General features: G+C 37.0%; 1 protein-coding gene across 2 annotated transcripts; it reads right to left on the minus strand.

Annotated features, from left to right (window-relative positions):
• Window positions 1-3,911: 3,911 nt before the first annotated feature.
• nap1l4a (nucleosome assembly protein 1-like 4a) lies at window positions 3,912-15,385 on the minus strand. 2 transcript variants are annotated; one of them, XM_008411559.3, is made up of 15 exons: window positions 15,241-15,385; window positions 14,059-14,099; window positions 13,562-13,634; window positions 11,653-11,797; window positions 11,027-11,113; window positions 9,967-10,101; window positions 9,815-9,886; window positions 9,585-9,724; window positions 9,225-9,370; window positions 7,288-7,307; window positions 7,085-7,204; window positions 6,904-6,939; window positions 6,722-6,775; window positions 5,902-5,936; window positions 3,912-5,556 (listed from the first exon to the last, which is right to left on the minus strand). In XM_008411559.3, the coding sequence occupies exons 2-14, from the start codon at window positions 14,072-14,074 to the stop codon at window positions 5,931-5,933; spliced, it is 1,050 nt and encodes a 349-aa protein (XP_008409781.1). In that variant the 5' UTR covers window positions 14,075-14,099; window positions 15,241-15,385; the 3' UTR covers window positions 3,912-5,556; window positions 5,902-5,930. The 2 variants fall into 2 exon arrangements, with proteins under 2 accessions (XP_008409781.1, XP_008409780.1); XM_008411558.2 differs by lacking the exon at window positions 5,902-5,936 and having other exon boundaries at window positions 15,241-15,384.
• Window positions 15,386-16,598: the final 1,213 nt, after the last annotated feature.

Raw genomic sequence — 16,598 nt, forward strand, 5'->3', positions numbered from 1 at the left:
CCTGGTAGTGACTCTCACACCAAAACTGTTTAAAGCTGCAGCATCTAACCTAAAAAAATACATTTTACATACGTATTAAAACTTTCGCTGTCCTAACATGAGACAGATAATCTCTAAAGAAATAATTGATCTCCTCCCTGCTCTGCATAATTACTCCACTCAGTCAGAAACAGCCACTCAGAACTAGCAGTAATCAGCTAGCCACCATGCTATCAGGAAGTTTTCATTCAGTAACTCTGGATTGTTTATTGTAATGGAACCTGTATTTGCCTTTGAATGTTAAGTTTTATACTTGAATTTTTTTGGCAATGTTGAGAGGTTTTATTTTGGCTCTTTGCATTATTTAGCCTCTTCAGAGCCTTCATATGTTATCAGTCTGTTAAAGATAGTATTACCGATAGCAGTACAATTTGCAGAATGCCTGTTTTGTTTAGTTTTCTTCTTGGTAAATAGTTATTAAAAACAAGTTTTTGTCTAAATTAAGGTGAATTCATGGTTCCTTTTTCCACATAATGTAACCGGTAGTGTTTATGATAAAAAATAATAATTGTGTGATCGGCCCTCATGGGTGATCGGTATTGGTATCGGCAGGAAAAAACCTGATCGGCACATCTCTAGCTCACATTCAAGCTGACTGCAGATTCGGCTCTAAGCTCTTTGCAATCATTTGCAACCCATCAGCTGATGTTTAATGGTTAAGTTAGTGTTTGCTGTGTCACATTGTGCTGTCAGCAGCCGGTGCAATCACCCGAAGAAAGTTATCAGAGCACAGAGGTCACCTTATGATGTAAAAAAAAGAAAGCTGCACAGTAATGCATAAATATTGGTTGGTATGAAGGTTTCACCATGGGGATGATGTGCTCAGGTGGAGGTGAGGTAGCCTTCCTTAACAAAAAGCATTTTACATGCAGGCCAAAGAGTGAAGTTTTAGTTGTTTTGGAATGGACCTTACCAAGCTCCGCCCAGAAACGCCCCTCGAAAGTCCCACGTGACTTCATGTCTCACATTAACCTCCTGGCAGAGTTAGCTTCTATGGGATTTTTTGTTTCGACTGACTCTGCAGAGTATTTCTGAGTCGATTAGTTTAGCATTTCTGCCGGATTTTCACAAAATATCAGCCACGACAATGGACAAGGGAACCAACAAGTTCATATCATCTTTTTTGGACGACATCAAGATGTTTTAGCCACACGATGCCTCTAACATTGTGCGAGTTGCAGCTAAATGCTACCAGTCAATGAGGAGAAGAGCAGATCCTCAGACCCTCAGCATAAATATAGCTGTGGACAAGATCACTGATGCCTGTTGTTCTTGCAAGGCTGGGTGAGTCGGACATTCATGGTTTTGAGGGTTCGAATGTGTCTAGGCTTATACACGGTACTCGGTGCCAGCGTGGCTAACACGATTACAGTTTAGTAAAAAGCCTTTTCAGGTGAAATAAAATCTTTAATGTATGTCAGATACGGTATACATTGCATATTGAAAATTTCGGTCGGTCTGGTAGTCCACAATGTACATTAGCATGAGTTTGTGAACCGGTAACCCACGTGATAGCTGCGCTGTGACGTAAAATGGGCATTAGCCAATGAAAGGCGGACCCTGTGGTAAAGTCCATAGAGTAGCGGTTCTCAACGTGAGCGGTATCGCCCCCCAGGGGGCGTTCAGAGGACTGCAGGGGGCGCTGGAGGACACTTTTACAAAAAGGATGCGCTGGGAGGCCTTTGGGGGGCGTTTGGTCGAAGGTACATTTTACACCTTAAATGCACAACAATGCCATTTTAGACTTTGAGCAACTTGGTAAAACTGTATTGTGTAACATTAAACCATGCTTAGCTGCAACTGTATCGATGGCAGCTCTTCTTCTATTCAGTGTTTGTTAGCTTCTGTTAGCTTCTTGGCGCAGCTCCGTTCTCCTGCTACTGGTAGCTAAAATCACGATACCTTCACTGTGTATCCCTCTGAAAAATGAACCCATTCAAATAAAGAAATCAAGAAATCCTTCCATGGGTGATACCACGATGGAGAGCGTTCATTTTGTTAACACCGGAGCTGTAAGTGGTCCGGTATGAAACGGGGGTGATGGAACAACACAGCACTTTTAAATTTCAATAATCAGAATGCAGAAATTATTTCCGCTGTTTTAAAAGGTTTATGTCAGTCTGCCTTTTCCCCATCGCTTCCCGACCGCCCTGCACCTTAGGGGCTTAAAAAAAAGAGGCGCACATTGCTCAAAACTCTGAAACAGGAGAAGCGGGACATAAAACGGAGCGACGAACTAGATGTGAATTATGGCATAAAAACAGAGAATCTGACGCTGAACAGTGAAAAAATCAACACATGATGTGAAAAACGCGATGATTAGGCAGCCCAGCAGGTGAGTGAAGATTACTGATGGTGAGCGTCAATAACTGATAAATTAAATCTAGCAACAGGAAAGAAACTAAAGTGGACATAGCAATAAACCAAGAGAGGATAATACTAATCAAAGGAAACTAACTGGAAATGAATGAAGAACAAAATGCAAGAATAAACTAAGGTAAATACAGAGGAATAAACTGATATGGCAAGACCTTTAGAGCAATAATTAATACAGAGACTGTATGGCAAGAATAAACGGACACTATTTCCAGATAAAAGGTAAAATTATATTGTTGAAGTGCCATGTGGTGTTGAGACCACATCTAGTACTGAGAATAAATATATCTTACAGACCATAACAGTAAAGAACTGATCACTTATTTATGTTTTTAATTAGATTTGATATATTTATTTCTTCAATATTTTTCATGTCAGTGTTAATGTCATGAGGCTGATGACTCCATGTCACTTTCAATTTGACTCATTAGGATTTGATAAGAACCAGATTTGTTCTTTGTAATTTCTGTCCAGTAAAACTATTAATCTATAATCAATAGACAGGTCTGTATAAAGATATAATCCATGTTTCTGTCTCATTTGTATGGTATTAAAAGGATCTGGAACTTTTGTTTTTCCACTGAAAGCTCTGGTTTGCACAATAAATGCCATGTGGGTGAAGTTTTATGGATGATACTCTGATGTCCCATTCTCCTGAAGGCAGCACAGAGCTGCACCACCAGAAACTCACAGAAACACTGAAGAGAAGAAGAGCTATGATTAATGTAGTTACAGTTCTATCCATGTTTTAATGTTGTAGAGCTGCCGTTTTGCAAATAGTTCAAAGTTTAAACTGGCATGTTGAACATCTTTTATCGGGTCATTTTGTGGAATATTTAACAACTAGAAAATGGCAAAGAATAAGAATATTGTTTCCACTCTGATTGGCTGCTGTTAGGCCTACCAATTTTAAGTTGAATGTTCATTGCATTTTTCTTAGACACCTGTGAAAATAATTTCTATTCCCTTGACTTTTTTGTTCTCTGGGAAATTATTTTTGATGATACAGAAACAAGAATAAAATTCAAAACATCTACAATAGTGATAGTAATATTAATGATAAAATAATAGTCAGTGCAAAGTAGTCTGCAAATTCTTTGGTGGGGGGCAGTGAGGGACCTGGATAAGGGCTATGGGGGGCGCTGGTCCAAAAAAGGTTGAGAAACACTGATCTAGAGCATGATTTTCCTGCTTGTCGTGTCTCCTCCAAGGCCTCATGGAAACTATTGGTTTCCTTCTGCTACTGTTCCATTAAGTTCCCATGTGAACTGCACAATGTTGTCGCTATGGTTTCCAATGTTAAGCATAATGTTTTTAGGTTATTGAATGGACTTTCACTGCCCTCAATTCCTCAACCCCATGCAGAAAGCATGCACGTTTTCCTACTAAAAATCAGAATATGAGTTTATCTCATTATGATACTCAAATGCATAGCAAGTGCATGCAGTGCAGTATAGTTCAGATTTCAAAATAAAACAAAAAAAACAACCAAAACGTCACCATGTCGCACAACTTTAATAGAATATTTTAACTAACTGTACAAATTGAAAAGAAACATTGCGCAAGTAACAAACTGTGAATAAGAACCAGTTAAGGCCATCGCTAGCGCACGGTTTGATGGGATTTGAAAATGTGAACCGCGGCCTTTGAGAGAACCATCTGATGAGAAGTACAATCGTTCTTTTCAAAAAGAGGGAAGGGGGAGAAGATGGGGAATGCTGTCACTACTATCGATGAACAGTCATCAGGCAAATGTGTCCAAATAAATAGCCAAAACCCATGTGCAGAGGAGAACATACATTGGCACCCTGTTCCATGAATATTTCCACCGAACCATTAGACAACAAAAAAAAAGTGTGTATACTGTATATGCAGTTTAACAACTTTAAATGTTGTATTAGATTACATTATTCAACTAGCAAACGATTTTAAAAGTCCACATGGTTTGTCTTTACATTTGGCTTCTTGGCAACAGAACTTTGATCCAAGCATCCTCCACTATCACATTACTCATTCTGAAATTTGTTAGGAATAAGATGCATAAAAGAAGCTATTTTATACAAATCATTACAAAAAGTTAAGTCAGACTGCTTTCATCCATCAACTCGGAAGTCTTTAATACACATCATGTATAAGCTTACAATAATCCAACCATCTGAAGTCTGAAAATGTAAAGAAAAATGTCTGTCACACTTTTCCATCCATGGCATCAATTCTAAGAGCATTTCAGGGTTGAAGGGGAAAGAGAAACGCAAGATTGTTTTAGAGCTGTACCTACATCTCTGTTCCACGGCCTTGTTTAGCATCGTGCTCAGCTTAAATGCTTGTTATACCCAGCTAAGCAAGCCAGAAGTGAGCAGATGGATAGAAACAGATGCAAATTGGCATTATTTATGTTTTGTTGAAAGGAAAAAAAAAACTAAAAACAATACTTCTCATGTCTATAAGGGGGATTTAAGCCAATTATAATGAGCCTTTTAATGCCTTGAAGCATTCCCTCACCACGAAGTTGCATCCAGCTGCATGACACCACAATAAATAGTCCAATGACAAAACAATGAACATGTAAAACAGTAAATTAAAATAAAAATGGTACATTGTATGCCTTAAGAAATAATACGAACAAAAAAAAAAACGAAAGAGAAAAACAACCCCAGTGATAGATTATGTTGAACTCGATCAGCAGTTTCCTAGTAAACTCAATTTGCTTGTTGGCATTAAAAACCCCTGAGTAGTTGACGTATTTCCATGAAAAATAAAGTTGCGAGCGATTCCTTTCCAATCTTCCTCTGTATAATGCTCTGAGTTTTAAGCAGACACCTAACTCAATAGAAGAAAAAGACTGTACCTATGTGATACCATGGTAATTTATTAAGAGTTGATGCTGGCTGTGATGACAAATGAAGCCAAATAAACAGGGTGAGATGCTGCAAGACCGTAGAAAAAGAAGTCATGCACATAGTAAAAACATAGGTTTGGGTTCTATTGCGTTCCGATGAGAGTTTGTAAAAGGGTGGAGCCTGCAAGAGTAGGAGGTCTGACGGACAGGCTGAGGACAGATTTTTATGGGCAGCAGGTCTCCACCTCCCCTGATCATCACGGTTACTGCTGTTTGCATTCGGCAGGTTGAGGCTGTTCTTTCTGTGGGGACACAGAAAACAAGATGGTTAGGAAACAACAGAGCTTAGAAAAGCCTTCGGAGCGTCAGCGAGCATAGAGAAGAGGTTTACTAAGAAAGCAAATGCAGAAGGCTGAAGGCACCTGGCTTGGCGAAGTAAAGGTAATGTTAGAAACCTGGGATGGTAAAAACAAGAGGGAATAAATGGGGAAAACAAACATGACAAAGAGAGAAGCTTTCTCATTTGCTAGGTTAAAAATGAACTACCAGGAGAATAATGGGCATAGAGAAAAAGAAAGAAAGAATAATAAAAGCCCCCATAAAGGGTGTGCAAAGAATATGGGGCGCCATCTTTATTTCCCCCTTACCTAGAAATGCATGGAGTGAGAATGATTGATTATGCCTGTAATGAAGAGGAGATCCAGGGTAAGGGAGAGACAACAGTATGAAAAGGTTTAATTGTCACGTTCACAGATGAAAGTGAACATAAAGTGAAACATTGCAGGAGTTGGTCAAAGAGCCACCACAGCAAAACTCAGTAGCTGATTAACGAAGACACCTCACCTCCAAGTAACAAGTAAACTTCAGTCAACTTAAGAACAGATTTAACTGAAAATGTTCTCTGACTCCTTATACCGAGAGCCTTTAACATACAGAAAATCCACTTTGTTTTGAAACGGGTCGGTTCCTGTTCTTTGAAGTCGGCCTCAATTCTTACAGTACAGAAATGCAGAGAACCGTTTTCAGTTAAATCTTTGACAGAGTGCAAACATTTCTTTAGATGACGATAACCATACATGTATAAGACTCATTAACATGTGAAACATTTTAATGCCTAATATATGTCAACATTAGGAATGTGCATATGGCAGCATTATGCCATTCCTGTCATTTACAGTACATTTAATGAGATGCCGGACAAAACGCTGGAGTAATCCATTTTTTCTCTGGCTGTACACAGCATAAAGGAGATTCACACATCGGTTTTCTCACATGTTGCTGAGCACTGCTGATCAGCTGGCTGATAGAAGGCCAGTACATACTTTTCCCTTCCTTACAGCTCATGCCACCCCAAACCTGCTGTAGATGGGTAAAACACAGTGCTGCACTCTGCACATTATCATTTCTATTATATGTTTGTCACTAAAAACAAAAGGTTAAAGCTTCACGATTACGGTGCAAACTGACCTTGGGGTCAGCATCTCCCTCTTCATCATCATCATCACCCTCCTCTTCTTGTTCCTGGAACACAAAAAGGAATCTTTAGCAACATTAGTTTAAAGGAAGCTGCACACCCAAGTGTCACTTAAGTGGATAGACTCGTATTTCAAATCTGAGAGGTTTTAATCTTCCCTGCTATTGTTACTAACCTCTTCATCTCCCTCTTCCAGTTCCTCCTCTTCAAACTGCAACACAATTAAGAATAAAAAACACCCAACAGTCAGCACATGCTTAGCTTTTCCATCCTCACTCAGTCTGTAAACTTCCCATTATATAAATCAGATTCTCCATAATCCTGTCTGCAGGTGTGTTTGCGGGTGCAGGACTTACGCTCTCGTCATCTTCCAGAGCCTCGCCGGTAAAGTAAAGCACTGCTCTGGGAACTATTCTCTCACGGAAGAAATGACCGATCTCAAAGTCTGTGGCTAGGTTGAACTCAGAGTCTTCATCCTGTCGGACAAAAAGTTTCAGCAGTTTAGCCAAAAAAACGATGCAACAACAACTTTATGATGAACATGTTTGCGTTTACTCACCATTTCTCCATCCGGTGAAGCTGCAAGATAAAGAAACATGTAAGGTCGAGAGCAAGAAGTCTTAAAGGAACCAAAATGAAAAAAAGGGAGGCAAGTAATTTTACATTCATTCTATTTAACTTAAAGCCTCAATTTGGTGTTACATTTCTTTAAGTAACTCGGCATGCAGAGTTGTTGCATTTAAAGACAAAAAGAAATGCATCATGATTTAAAATCAGAAATCTTTTGCATGCATCTCAAAAAAAAATAAAAATAAAACTCCACCCTGAATGCAAAAACTATCAAAGGTGACATTTCTCAGCCCTCCAACACTGCAGTGTTTGGAAATCCTGGTTTACTTAAAGCAGGATTCTCCAACTTCAGCAATCAACAACAGCTCTTCCTGTTAAACTGTAATCTTCTTATTATTTTTTTTCTTAATATTTAACATTACTGTGTAGTCTATTTTATAATTCTGATTCTTGTGTATTTTTGTGTGTGTGCTTTCCACTATCTTTTCTGGTGATAATTGCATTTTCCCCAAATTTCCCAGGAATTAAGGGATGGTATACTTTTTAACAAATGTTAAAGAATAGAGTTTTTTTTCCCTCCTGATAAAAGGAGTATTTTACTTGCAACCTCACTTTAATCAGTGGAGAAAAAGAAAAGCAGCCCAGAAAATGAACCATTAATTCGATGGGGTAAAGAGAGGCTGAGTCACGTAAATGACTCAAATAATCATGTGACTCAATTTTCACCGCCACGCCACACATCCCACCCTCAAAGCTGCACACCTGAACGCGGCTGACACGATGACATTTATATTCAAGTGGCACACCACAATTATGTCTGAACCAGAAAGACTGATAACTGCTTTGTGTCAGTGCAAATCCAGGCATGTCTGATAGGGTGTTATAAAAGAAGGATGTAAAAAAAAAAAACTGCAACCGAATCTGTCCAATCTGACAATTGGTTTATTTAAGATATCTAAAACAAAACAAAAAATCTCCTTCCAGGTAAAATTGAATCAGTAAAGCATAAACCACCTTCATACATTTTTCTCTGTAAAACAAAATCACAAAAAAAAAAAACATGTCTAACTTGTCAGCTAAATGTTCATTTTAATTTGTTGACTTAGGAAATAACCACCTTAAATCCCGACTCAACACCAGTGATTCAGCAACTGAATCACTGGTGAACACCAGAAGTGAAAACCATCACAGTGAAAGTGAAGATAAACATGAAAATGCTGTGAATAAAAATCCCCAAATTACTTCATTCTAACTCAGCTTTAGTTGGTAACAGGAAGATAATGTCGAAACGTGACTGTCCAGTTTGTAAGAGTTTGGTGCCACCTGCTGGTGAGTTTGAGGGCAAAATGCTCACTGGTTTGCTTCAGTATATGGGTTTAAACACACAGGAAATCTACCCATCATATAGGAGAGCTAAAGAGCACAAGACAGGACCCTGTCAAGACAATCTAAAGAGATGTTAGAAACAATCAAAGATCCCTCTCTCCAAGCTCCAAATCTGTGAAATGTTGTGAAGAAATGGAGGTACACAGTGTTGACAGCTGGGGTACCAACAACTGAAACACTAATAATCAGATTACATTTCTTAAAATGGCTAAGAGGACTGAAAAAAAATCTGAATATTAAATATAAAAGCAAATATTATAGCTGGTTTTGTTGAACAAATTGAATCTTCACTGCAAATTCCACATCCCTTGCTGTTAATATTAGCCATTATATGACTAATAATAAAAGCTTCCACACATGTGGAGAAGCTTTTGTTTAGCTTTAAAAATCAACAATTCTTGGTAAACCACAAAGTCTCTGATTTCAAATAAATAATTTAATTTGCTCCTAAAATGAAAACTATGAAGGAGGTAAAAAAATAAAATAAAATAAAGAGCAAAACAGAAAAGTGTGTGAAATGGTGTGTGTGTTCATTCTCACCTTTGACAGGATTAAAAAAGTTGAAGAACGAGTCATTGGGAACTTGCTTGGTGACAGTGCGGACCGTGCCGCGACCTTTATGCTTCTGCTTCTTCTTTATAGTTTTCACTGTCACATCCTTCCCCTTGTGCCAATCTATCTGACATCTAGAGAGAGAAAGCGTGCAAAAAAAAAAAAAAAAAAAAGCAAGAACAGGCTGAAACCAAGGCTGCAAACACAAGAAGGCTGATGTGTGGGATGCAAAGTCAGAGGAGATTAATTTAGAACTGTGCAGAAATGTTTGTCAAACCACGCAAAATCTATTTCAAGCCTGAAACTCAAAATAACATTAAAAAAAACTAACGGTTTACTGAGTCCTACCCTTCACAGTCAATGATCTCTGGGCCCTCAAATGAGAAAGGATCTGATGCTTCAGGTTCTGATTTCATCTTGTAGACTTTAGTAAGGACTGCGTTGTTGAAATAGCCATTGGGCTCAAAGTGGAACTCTAATGTAAAGCTCTGTAGGAGGTGGGAAAAAGATACACATATTTTACACTTAATTTAGTAATCAAAGACGTGTTGATGGAAAAGGTGGACGTTGATACTGACCATTGGCTGCCCTGGTTCAGAAAACTTTACTTGAATGTCTCTCAGGTGCTTGAGGATGGATTCATCATGTTCCTGGTGGATAATTCTAAATTAATTTCCAAAAACTCAAAACACTCTTCCAACATAAGGTTACATTTCAGATGAATCCGTACCTGCACCATGTCACTGAGCATGTCAACGCTCTTGAAAATGGTGAGCCAGAAGTCGGGGATGCCTTTCGGGTTTTCCTCTGGCGTGGCTTCCTCCTTCTTCGCATCCTCGATGGTGGCCTTTTCCTTTACTTCCTCCTATCAACAATTAGAAGAAATAATCAAAGTTCCTCCAATTTATCTTAACTTTTCATTATGAGTCACATTTGGGTAAAGATGTAGGAGATTGGGAATGTACTCAAAGGACATGCTTTCCCCCCATTGGTAGAGTATACCATAAATAAATTGCAATGCAATGACTGAAGAAGAACATTTCATATTTAGGACTGCACTCAATGTTCAACTGCAGTGACAAAAACAGGTACATGACATAATTATGTCAGAAATAAAGATCAATATGGCAGAGGACCAAGGAGTGGATTCAGGTGGGTGTCAGGCTTAAAGAACATGTATAAATAAAATTAAATGAATGTCCTGTGCAAAATTATCTTGTCTAAAAATGATAGTAATGGGCCAGTTAATTTCATTAAGGTACATAGATTGATGCTAAGGCTTTGTCAAAATGTTTCTTAAGTCTTAAAGCCATTTTAATGAAATCACATAAAGTGCTGGAGTATCTATGGCTGTAGGGAGACGACGACACAGCTGCTAACCTTCCTTACTAAGTCTATTTATCAAATGTTAGACTGAACATTATAACTATGATCATTTATGTCATTTTTTTTAAATACTTAAGCAGATACTTTCTTTAAATTAGAGAATTTCAAACTAGCTCATGCGCACAGCATACTTAAAACACAACAGATGATACAAAACGCTTCAACACGACAAAATCTAAATTGTTTAATTTGTTAACCCCATCAGCACAGATCTCAATCCTGTTGTAATACAATTTAGAAGTTATAAAAACTCGTGAATATATTACTTAGACTGAATCCAAAGGAGGCATCCCGCTGAGATTAATCATATCTCGTTCCAGTTGTGCGAATGCGTTTTATTTTGTAGTCTAAAGCCAGAGGAAGAACCAGGCCCAAAAGACAAAAAAATTCAAACATGAACTTACAGCAAGCTCCTCTTCTTCATCTTCATCGGTTGGCCATTCACACTCCTCATCTGTGGGTTCAACTGCTCCTGTGACAATCTCTCTTCTCTGTTACAAGACAAATATTATAAAATCAGAGTTAAGAGGAGGACTGAGGCATAGTACCATGAAACATCCTTTTCAACAAATATGAACTTAGTCAGATTAAATTATTTTCAGTAAGCACATTGATCACCTAAGAGACTGAACACACACACACAGACGCACGCATACACACACGTGACCATGAACGAGTATGTGCGTGTGTGTGTGTATGCGTGTGTGTGTGCAACAGGCCACAGCTGTCACTCTCTCACGTGTTCAGGAATTGCACGGCTCTTGTCACTATCGCTGGAAATAGCCTGGACTGACAAAGCACAGCCGACCACTCGTTTAGACAGTTATCATTTAGCACCACGGATGTAATGTCACTGACCTCGGATCAGTTCGAAGAGACGACATTTCATTGGTGCAGATCAGACATTCTTTTGTATTGGCTCACATTGGAAATTTGACTAAAACTTTTGTTTTCTGGGGAAGTCTGTTTGCTCTCACATAAAACGCACTGAGAATGTGAAGGGTCAGGTATGTTGGCGATTTGAAATTACCTTGTCAAATAGTGGCTGATATAGAATTGCATACTTTCTCTCCAGCTCGTGAACCTCTTCGTAGAACTTGGCCTCGATGTGAGCACATTGTTCCTGTAGTCTCTTTAAGGCGTGCACTCGCCTCTTCACTGCTTTGGGAAGCATGCTAGATCAAAAGGAAAACAATGAGTTTTAAATGAGGATTAAAATTATTCATGTTTGGTTTAGCCAGATATATACTATTACAGTAAAATTGAAAAATTGCCAACATTTCTTCAAGAAACACAACATCAAAAACCCAATTGATTGACCCAGGTGATTGCTGGGTTAAAGTTTCTTCCTGAAGAAGCAAAAGAAGAAAAAAAAAATCAGCATCTTTTTCTCTTCTCAAGTCGTCGTTGATGTGAACAGCAGGTTGTGATGATAGACACTTAAATACAGACAAGGTAAACACGCTTTGAATTCTAGTATAATGGATAACAAATAATCTGATCTTTCTGAAATTAGTTAAACTTCAGTGATGTGAAAACATGCAGATTTAACCTCGATATAACTTATTAAACAAAAGTCAAAAAGCAAGCAAAAGCAAAATGAGAAATAATCAAGTCTAACTGCCAGTAGCTTTAAAAGTCTGACAGTTATCCAAATGACTTTGGTCAAATAGGAGGAATCTTTACCAATTCTTTATAGACTTGCTAGAATTTAAAGAAATTTGAATAAAGTTGAGTTCTGGAGTTTGATGGAAACAATCCAACACAATGCTTTTCATTTTTTATAAACTGCTTTATAATAAATGTGTTGTTGTATGGAAGATTTTCTTGCCAGATGACCCACTTTCAGTCAAAGCTGAATGACAAGGACTTCAGACTAATGGAGATCAAGTCCTGTGGCTGCAAAACAAGTCCCGGATCATCGTTACTGCAGATTAAATAAAAAAATGCAGTCCATCCCTAATTTTATCTTAAGCAGACATAAATGACTCAAGACAAATTAGAAGAGTTTATGAGCAACCTAATTTACGGTAATCTACTGACTACGAGTGATTTTTGAGACGCAGTAAAAACAAAGCAAAACAAACACAAAAACAAACAAGTTGCACATCAAGTTGGCTTCTTGGACAAGACCAAAAACAGAAGGCATTAGAAATGACTTTAATTAGGTTTCCTGTCATTCTAAAGTTAGAGCAATGCAGAGCCGAGAGCTGTCTCAAAAGTGGAACTGAGTGCATTTCACATTTTATTAATTGACTAAAATAGCAAAAGTCAATTAAATGCAAGCAAAAGGAAACCCAGCTTAAAATAATGAATTTACTGGGAGGTGCTACTAACAGCTTTCAGCTTGAACAAAGTAATTAGAGCCATTTAACAAAGAATAAATTAGGTTTGATCCACTTTGTCACCAAAATGAAGCAAGTAATAAGAAAATACTACATTTGGATCAAAAAAATATATTTTTGATTTTCAATCAAACTATTACCCTCTTTGAAATGCTTTGCCAATATTTGAGCTCCACGGAAAGAAGCTATTTTTGAGAACCGTGTCTACCAAAAGATTAACAAACGGTTAATATATTTTACTGTGTAAATTAATACACAACTTAGCACAAGAATAGACAGTTGTATTTGTTGTTTGTGACATTATCTGACAGGAGTGACAAAGAAACCAAAACAAACCAATTTTTGGCAGAAGAAAAAAAAAATCTCACCAATGCAATTCACAGAGAAGCACAATTTACCTTACACTACACATGTACTAAACTCACCTGTTATAAATAGACTTAAAACAACCCGATTAACGATAATGTATTTGTTTAATTTCATTGTTTCTTGTGGCTATGTAGCAATTAGACAATGCAGCACAATTAATTATGAACAGAATAATGTAATTAAACATGTTAAACTTAGAAGGTAGTTAAGATAATTGTCACTGACTTTTCCATAAAGGGGAATCCGACAGGTTTGCCCATCTGTCCACCTGGATTTGGCATCGTTTGATCCCCTTTACCTGCAAAGGTAAAGAATAAACATAAATTGTGATTTTAACTTGAGAGTTATTCATCTGTGTTGGTTCAGAAGTTAAGTGAAAGTAGCGTTTAAAGCTATAAAATATTCATCATTAGTGGGATTTCATAAGCAGAAAAGAGACTACAATCAAAATATTTTAGGAAGTTTATTCAGAGGAGGATGTCCAGAAATAATAAAATATATTTCAGTATTTATGGAGATTTTAAAATGTCAACATTTTCCTCTCTACAAAGACTGCCAACATTACATTTAACCTACTTCTTTAATTAAGCCTGAGATCATCTATCATCTCTGTACAATTATCTGGTGCACAACATTGGAACATCAACATTTCACAAGTGATGAAAGACAAGTTGCAGGGATGAAAACATTGAAAGTTGCAACGGTTTTATTTTTGTCTATACCTTTACTTGCATCCATGATGACCAAATGTCACTGCCTTCCTCTGTAAAATAAAAATAAATAAAACATATATAAACATAATTCCATTTAATTGTAGTTATTAGAAGCCTTAAAAGCTATAATTGGAGTAAACTTTCAGGACAATGACAAAACCACAAAGTGATGGTGAAAAATAGGCGCCGACTTTGGCTACAATTGTCAAAGACTCAAAAACAACTTATATTTGGTATGCAATTTTAAGTATGCCCATTCATATCCATTTCCGTTCAGTCCTCTTATTGATATAAACCAAGACTAATTTAGTTAAAGATCAGTAGATTTGTTTTAAATCAAGTAAGCAGTCTATTAATCTATTTAGCTCTTTAGTCTAAAAATGTCTACCGATTTCAGACCTGGGAAACGTGTTTGAATCCAGAGCAGATTGGAAAGAATTTATAGCTTAATTTAATTGCTTTTCAAAGGACAACAACGTGTTTCTTTTGAAAAACGATGTCAGCAAAGTGGTTTTCAACAGTAAACATAACAATGTGATAAAATATGGGAAGGCAAGTTGGGCTTGCAGATTTCAAGATAGATTGGAGTGTTGAGCAACAATCCGATGACGCATTGACATAATGACAGGAGCTCTACAGCTAGCATCTCTGTTTTTACAATACAAAAACGTCTAACGATGACTGTGAGTCACTGTGGAGTTCAAGATAAAAAAATATGCAGCGTTCTACTCTTCTTTCAAAATAACAAAAAGCAATTATAACAAATCCCTATACTGGTATGGGCGGTTCCAAACATCTGACAGTTAACCGGACGAGCAAACTGGCTAACGGCGTGCTAAGAACAACGTTTTAACAAACAAAACGAGACAAGCTTAACCCTATTATTTCTTCGATTGCTAGTTAGTATACGGGCATGGAAAAGGGAAAGTTACATACAATATAGTTTTCATTATGTGACTTAATTAAGCTGGTTGATGACCGTTTAATGCTACTAGCCGGCCGCTATAAAAAAGCTAATATTATCTAGCAACCGTTAGCTCGCGGGTTAATAAAAGGAAAGGGGTTTATGAAAACCGAGACGAAGACACTTCACTGCGTTTTATTAAATACCTTATAGGGTCGATAAATGATGTTCGGAAGAAGCGATAAATGCTCTTGGTGATTAAGTATGCAACATTTCGACAAGCTTACCTTTATCAAGCTAGTCTCCTCGCTCACGCGTCTACGGTGCTAGCACCACGAGCAAGAAACACGCTTCCCAGCATCCCTCACTCTGATTGGACGGTTGATGAAAGTGAGAGTTGTGCTGCATTCAAGTGCCGTGCAATAATTTCTTTTGCAAAAACATCCACAAAATTAAAAGGTATGTGTCCCCTGCAGGAACTAGAATGGTTATAGTAGCTAACACAATTATTATTATTATTATTATTATTATTATTATTATTATTATTATTATTATTATTATTATTTTCAATATGCAACTGTATTTATAGTATCACCTGCTTATTTTGGAGAAGAATAGAGAACAGAATAGAACAAATCTTTATTTCCTTTAATAGTGAAATTCACGTCCACCAGCAGCAAAGTGACAGGCAAATCGAAGCAGGTAGATTTAAACAAAGAAAAAAATATATCAAGACAAAAAGTAAGAATAGCAGATTGTACAGAAAGGGCAAATGTTTATCGTAGTATACTCTGATTTCAAAGAAATGTGCAACTAAGTAGCATGATTTTAAAAATATACAAAATATGCATGTGTATTTGTAGAGAAACAACAAGAACAGTAACAACAACAGACTATTTACATGAAGTAAAACATTTTTTTTTTTTTTACAAAGAATCACATATGAGTGTTTATTTGTTGGATAGTGGCACTTTGTTTAAGCATTTAATTAATAGTCAAGGGAAAGCTTTAAAGCAATTAAAAAGATACAAATTAACTTGGGTCTGATTGTCCATATCGCATGCACGCCACTAGAGGGCTCCTTCTACCTATGTTTTGTAACAAACAAAATTGCTTAAGGGTTTTGAAACCGAAAAGGCTAATGTATTTTTTAAAAAATGTTCACAGAACAGATACTAAAATAAATAAATACTTTATAGCCTTTTCACAAAGGAGTGTTTACCCCTTTGAGCTTCTATTAAAAAAAACACCTGCAGATGCATTAATGGTAATTTAATTAATAGAAGACAAGCTCTATTTCATGTTCTTCAGGATAAACTGCCCGATACCTATGCTGGCTAGAATATTGATTCATGTGATCGAAACAGAAAGACCAATGAATGACCTTTAAAAAAAAAAAAAAAGTAATTTTTTTTTTTACATTTTTAAAAATAAAGGATTTTGCTCCTAGAAATCACCATCAAGCTTAAAGGCTGGAAGCAGAAAAAGTTGAGAAACTCATCTTTTACAAATTAAAAGAAAGTGATGCTTTTCTTTCTCACTTAAGTTTGAAAACTGCATCCCAGATCCACATGATTCCCACATTGCGGGTTTTGAAAACAGGAAGTCAAATGCAAATGTTTTGTTGCCAGTCTAAAGTAAATAC

Source organism: Poecilia reticulata, chromosome 6, assembly GCF_904066995.2.
Source record: "Poecilia reticulata chromosome 6, P_reticulata-male-v2, whole genome shotgun sequence".
In the NCBI taxonomy this organism is placed as follows: Eukaryota; Metazoa; Chordata; class Actinopteri; order Cyprinodontiformes; family Poeciliidae; genus Poecilia; species Poecilia reticulata.

What these genes read in the sequence shown, in the direction of transcription:
- nap1l4a (XM_008411558.2), bottom strand. An exon ending in CTTTTTTAATCCTGTCAAAG is followed by an intron (nt 7,308 to 9,224) that starts GTGAGAATGAAC and finishes TTTATCTTGCAG; the next exon opens with CTTCACCGGATGGAGAAATG. An exon ending in TGGAAGAGGGAGATGAAGAG is followed by an intron (nt 6,776 to 6,903) that starts GTTAGTAACAAT and finishes TTTGTGTTCCAG; the next exon opens with GAACAAGAAGAGGAGGGTGA.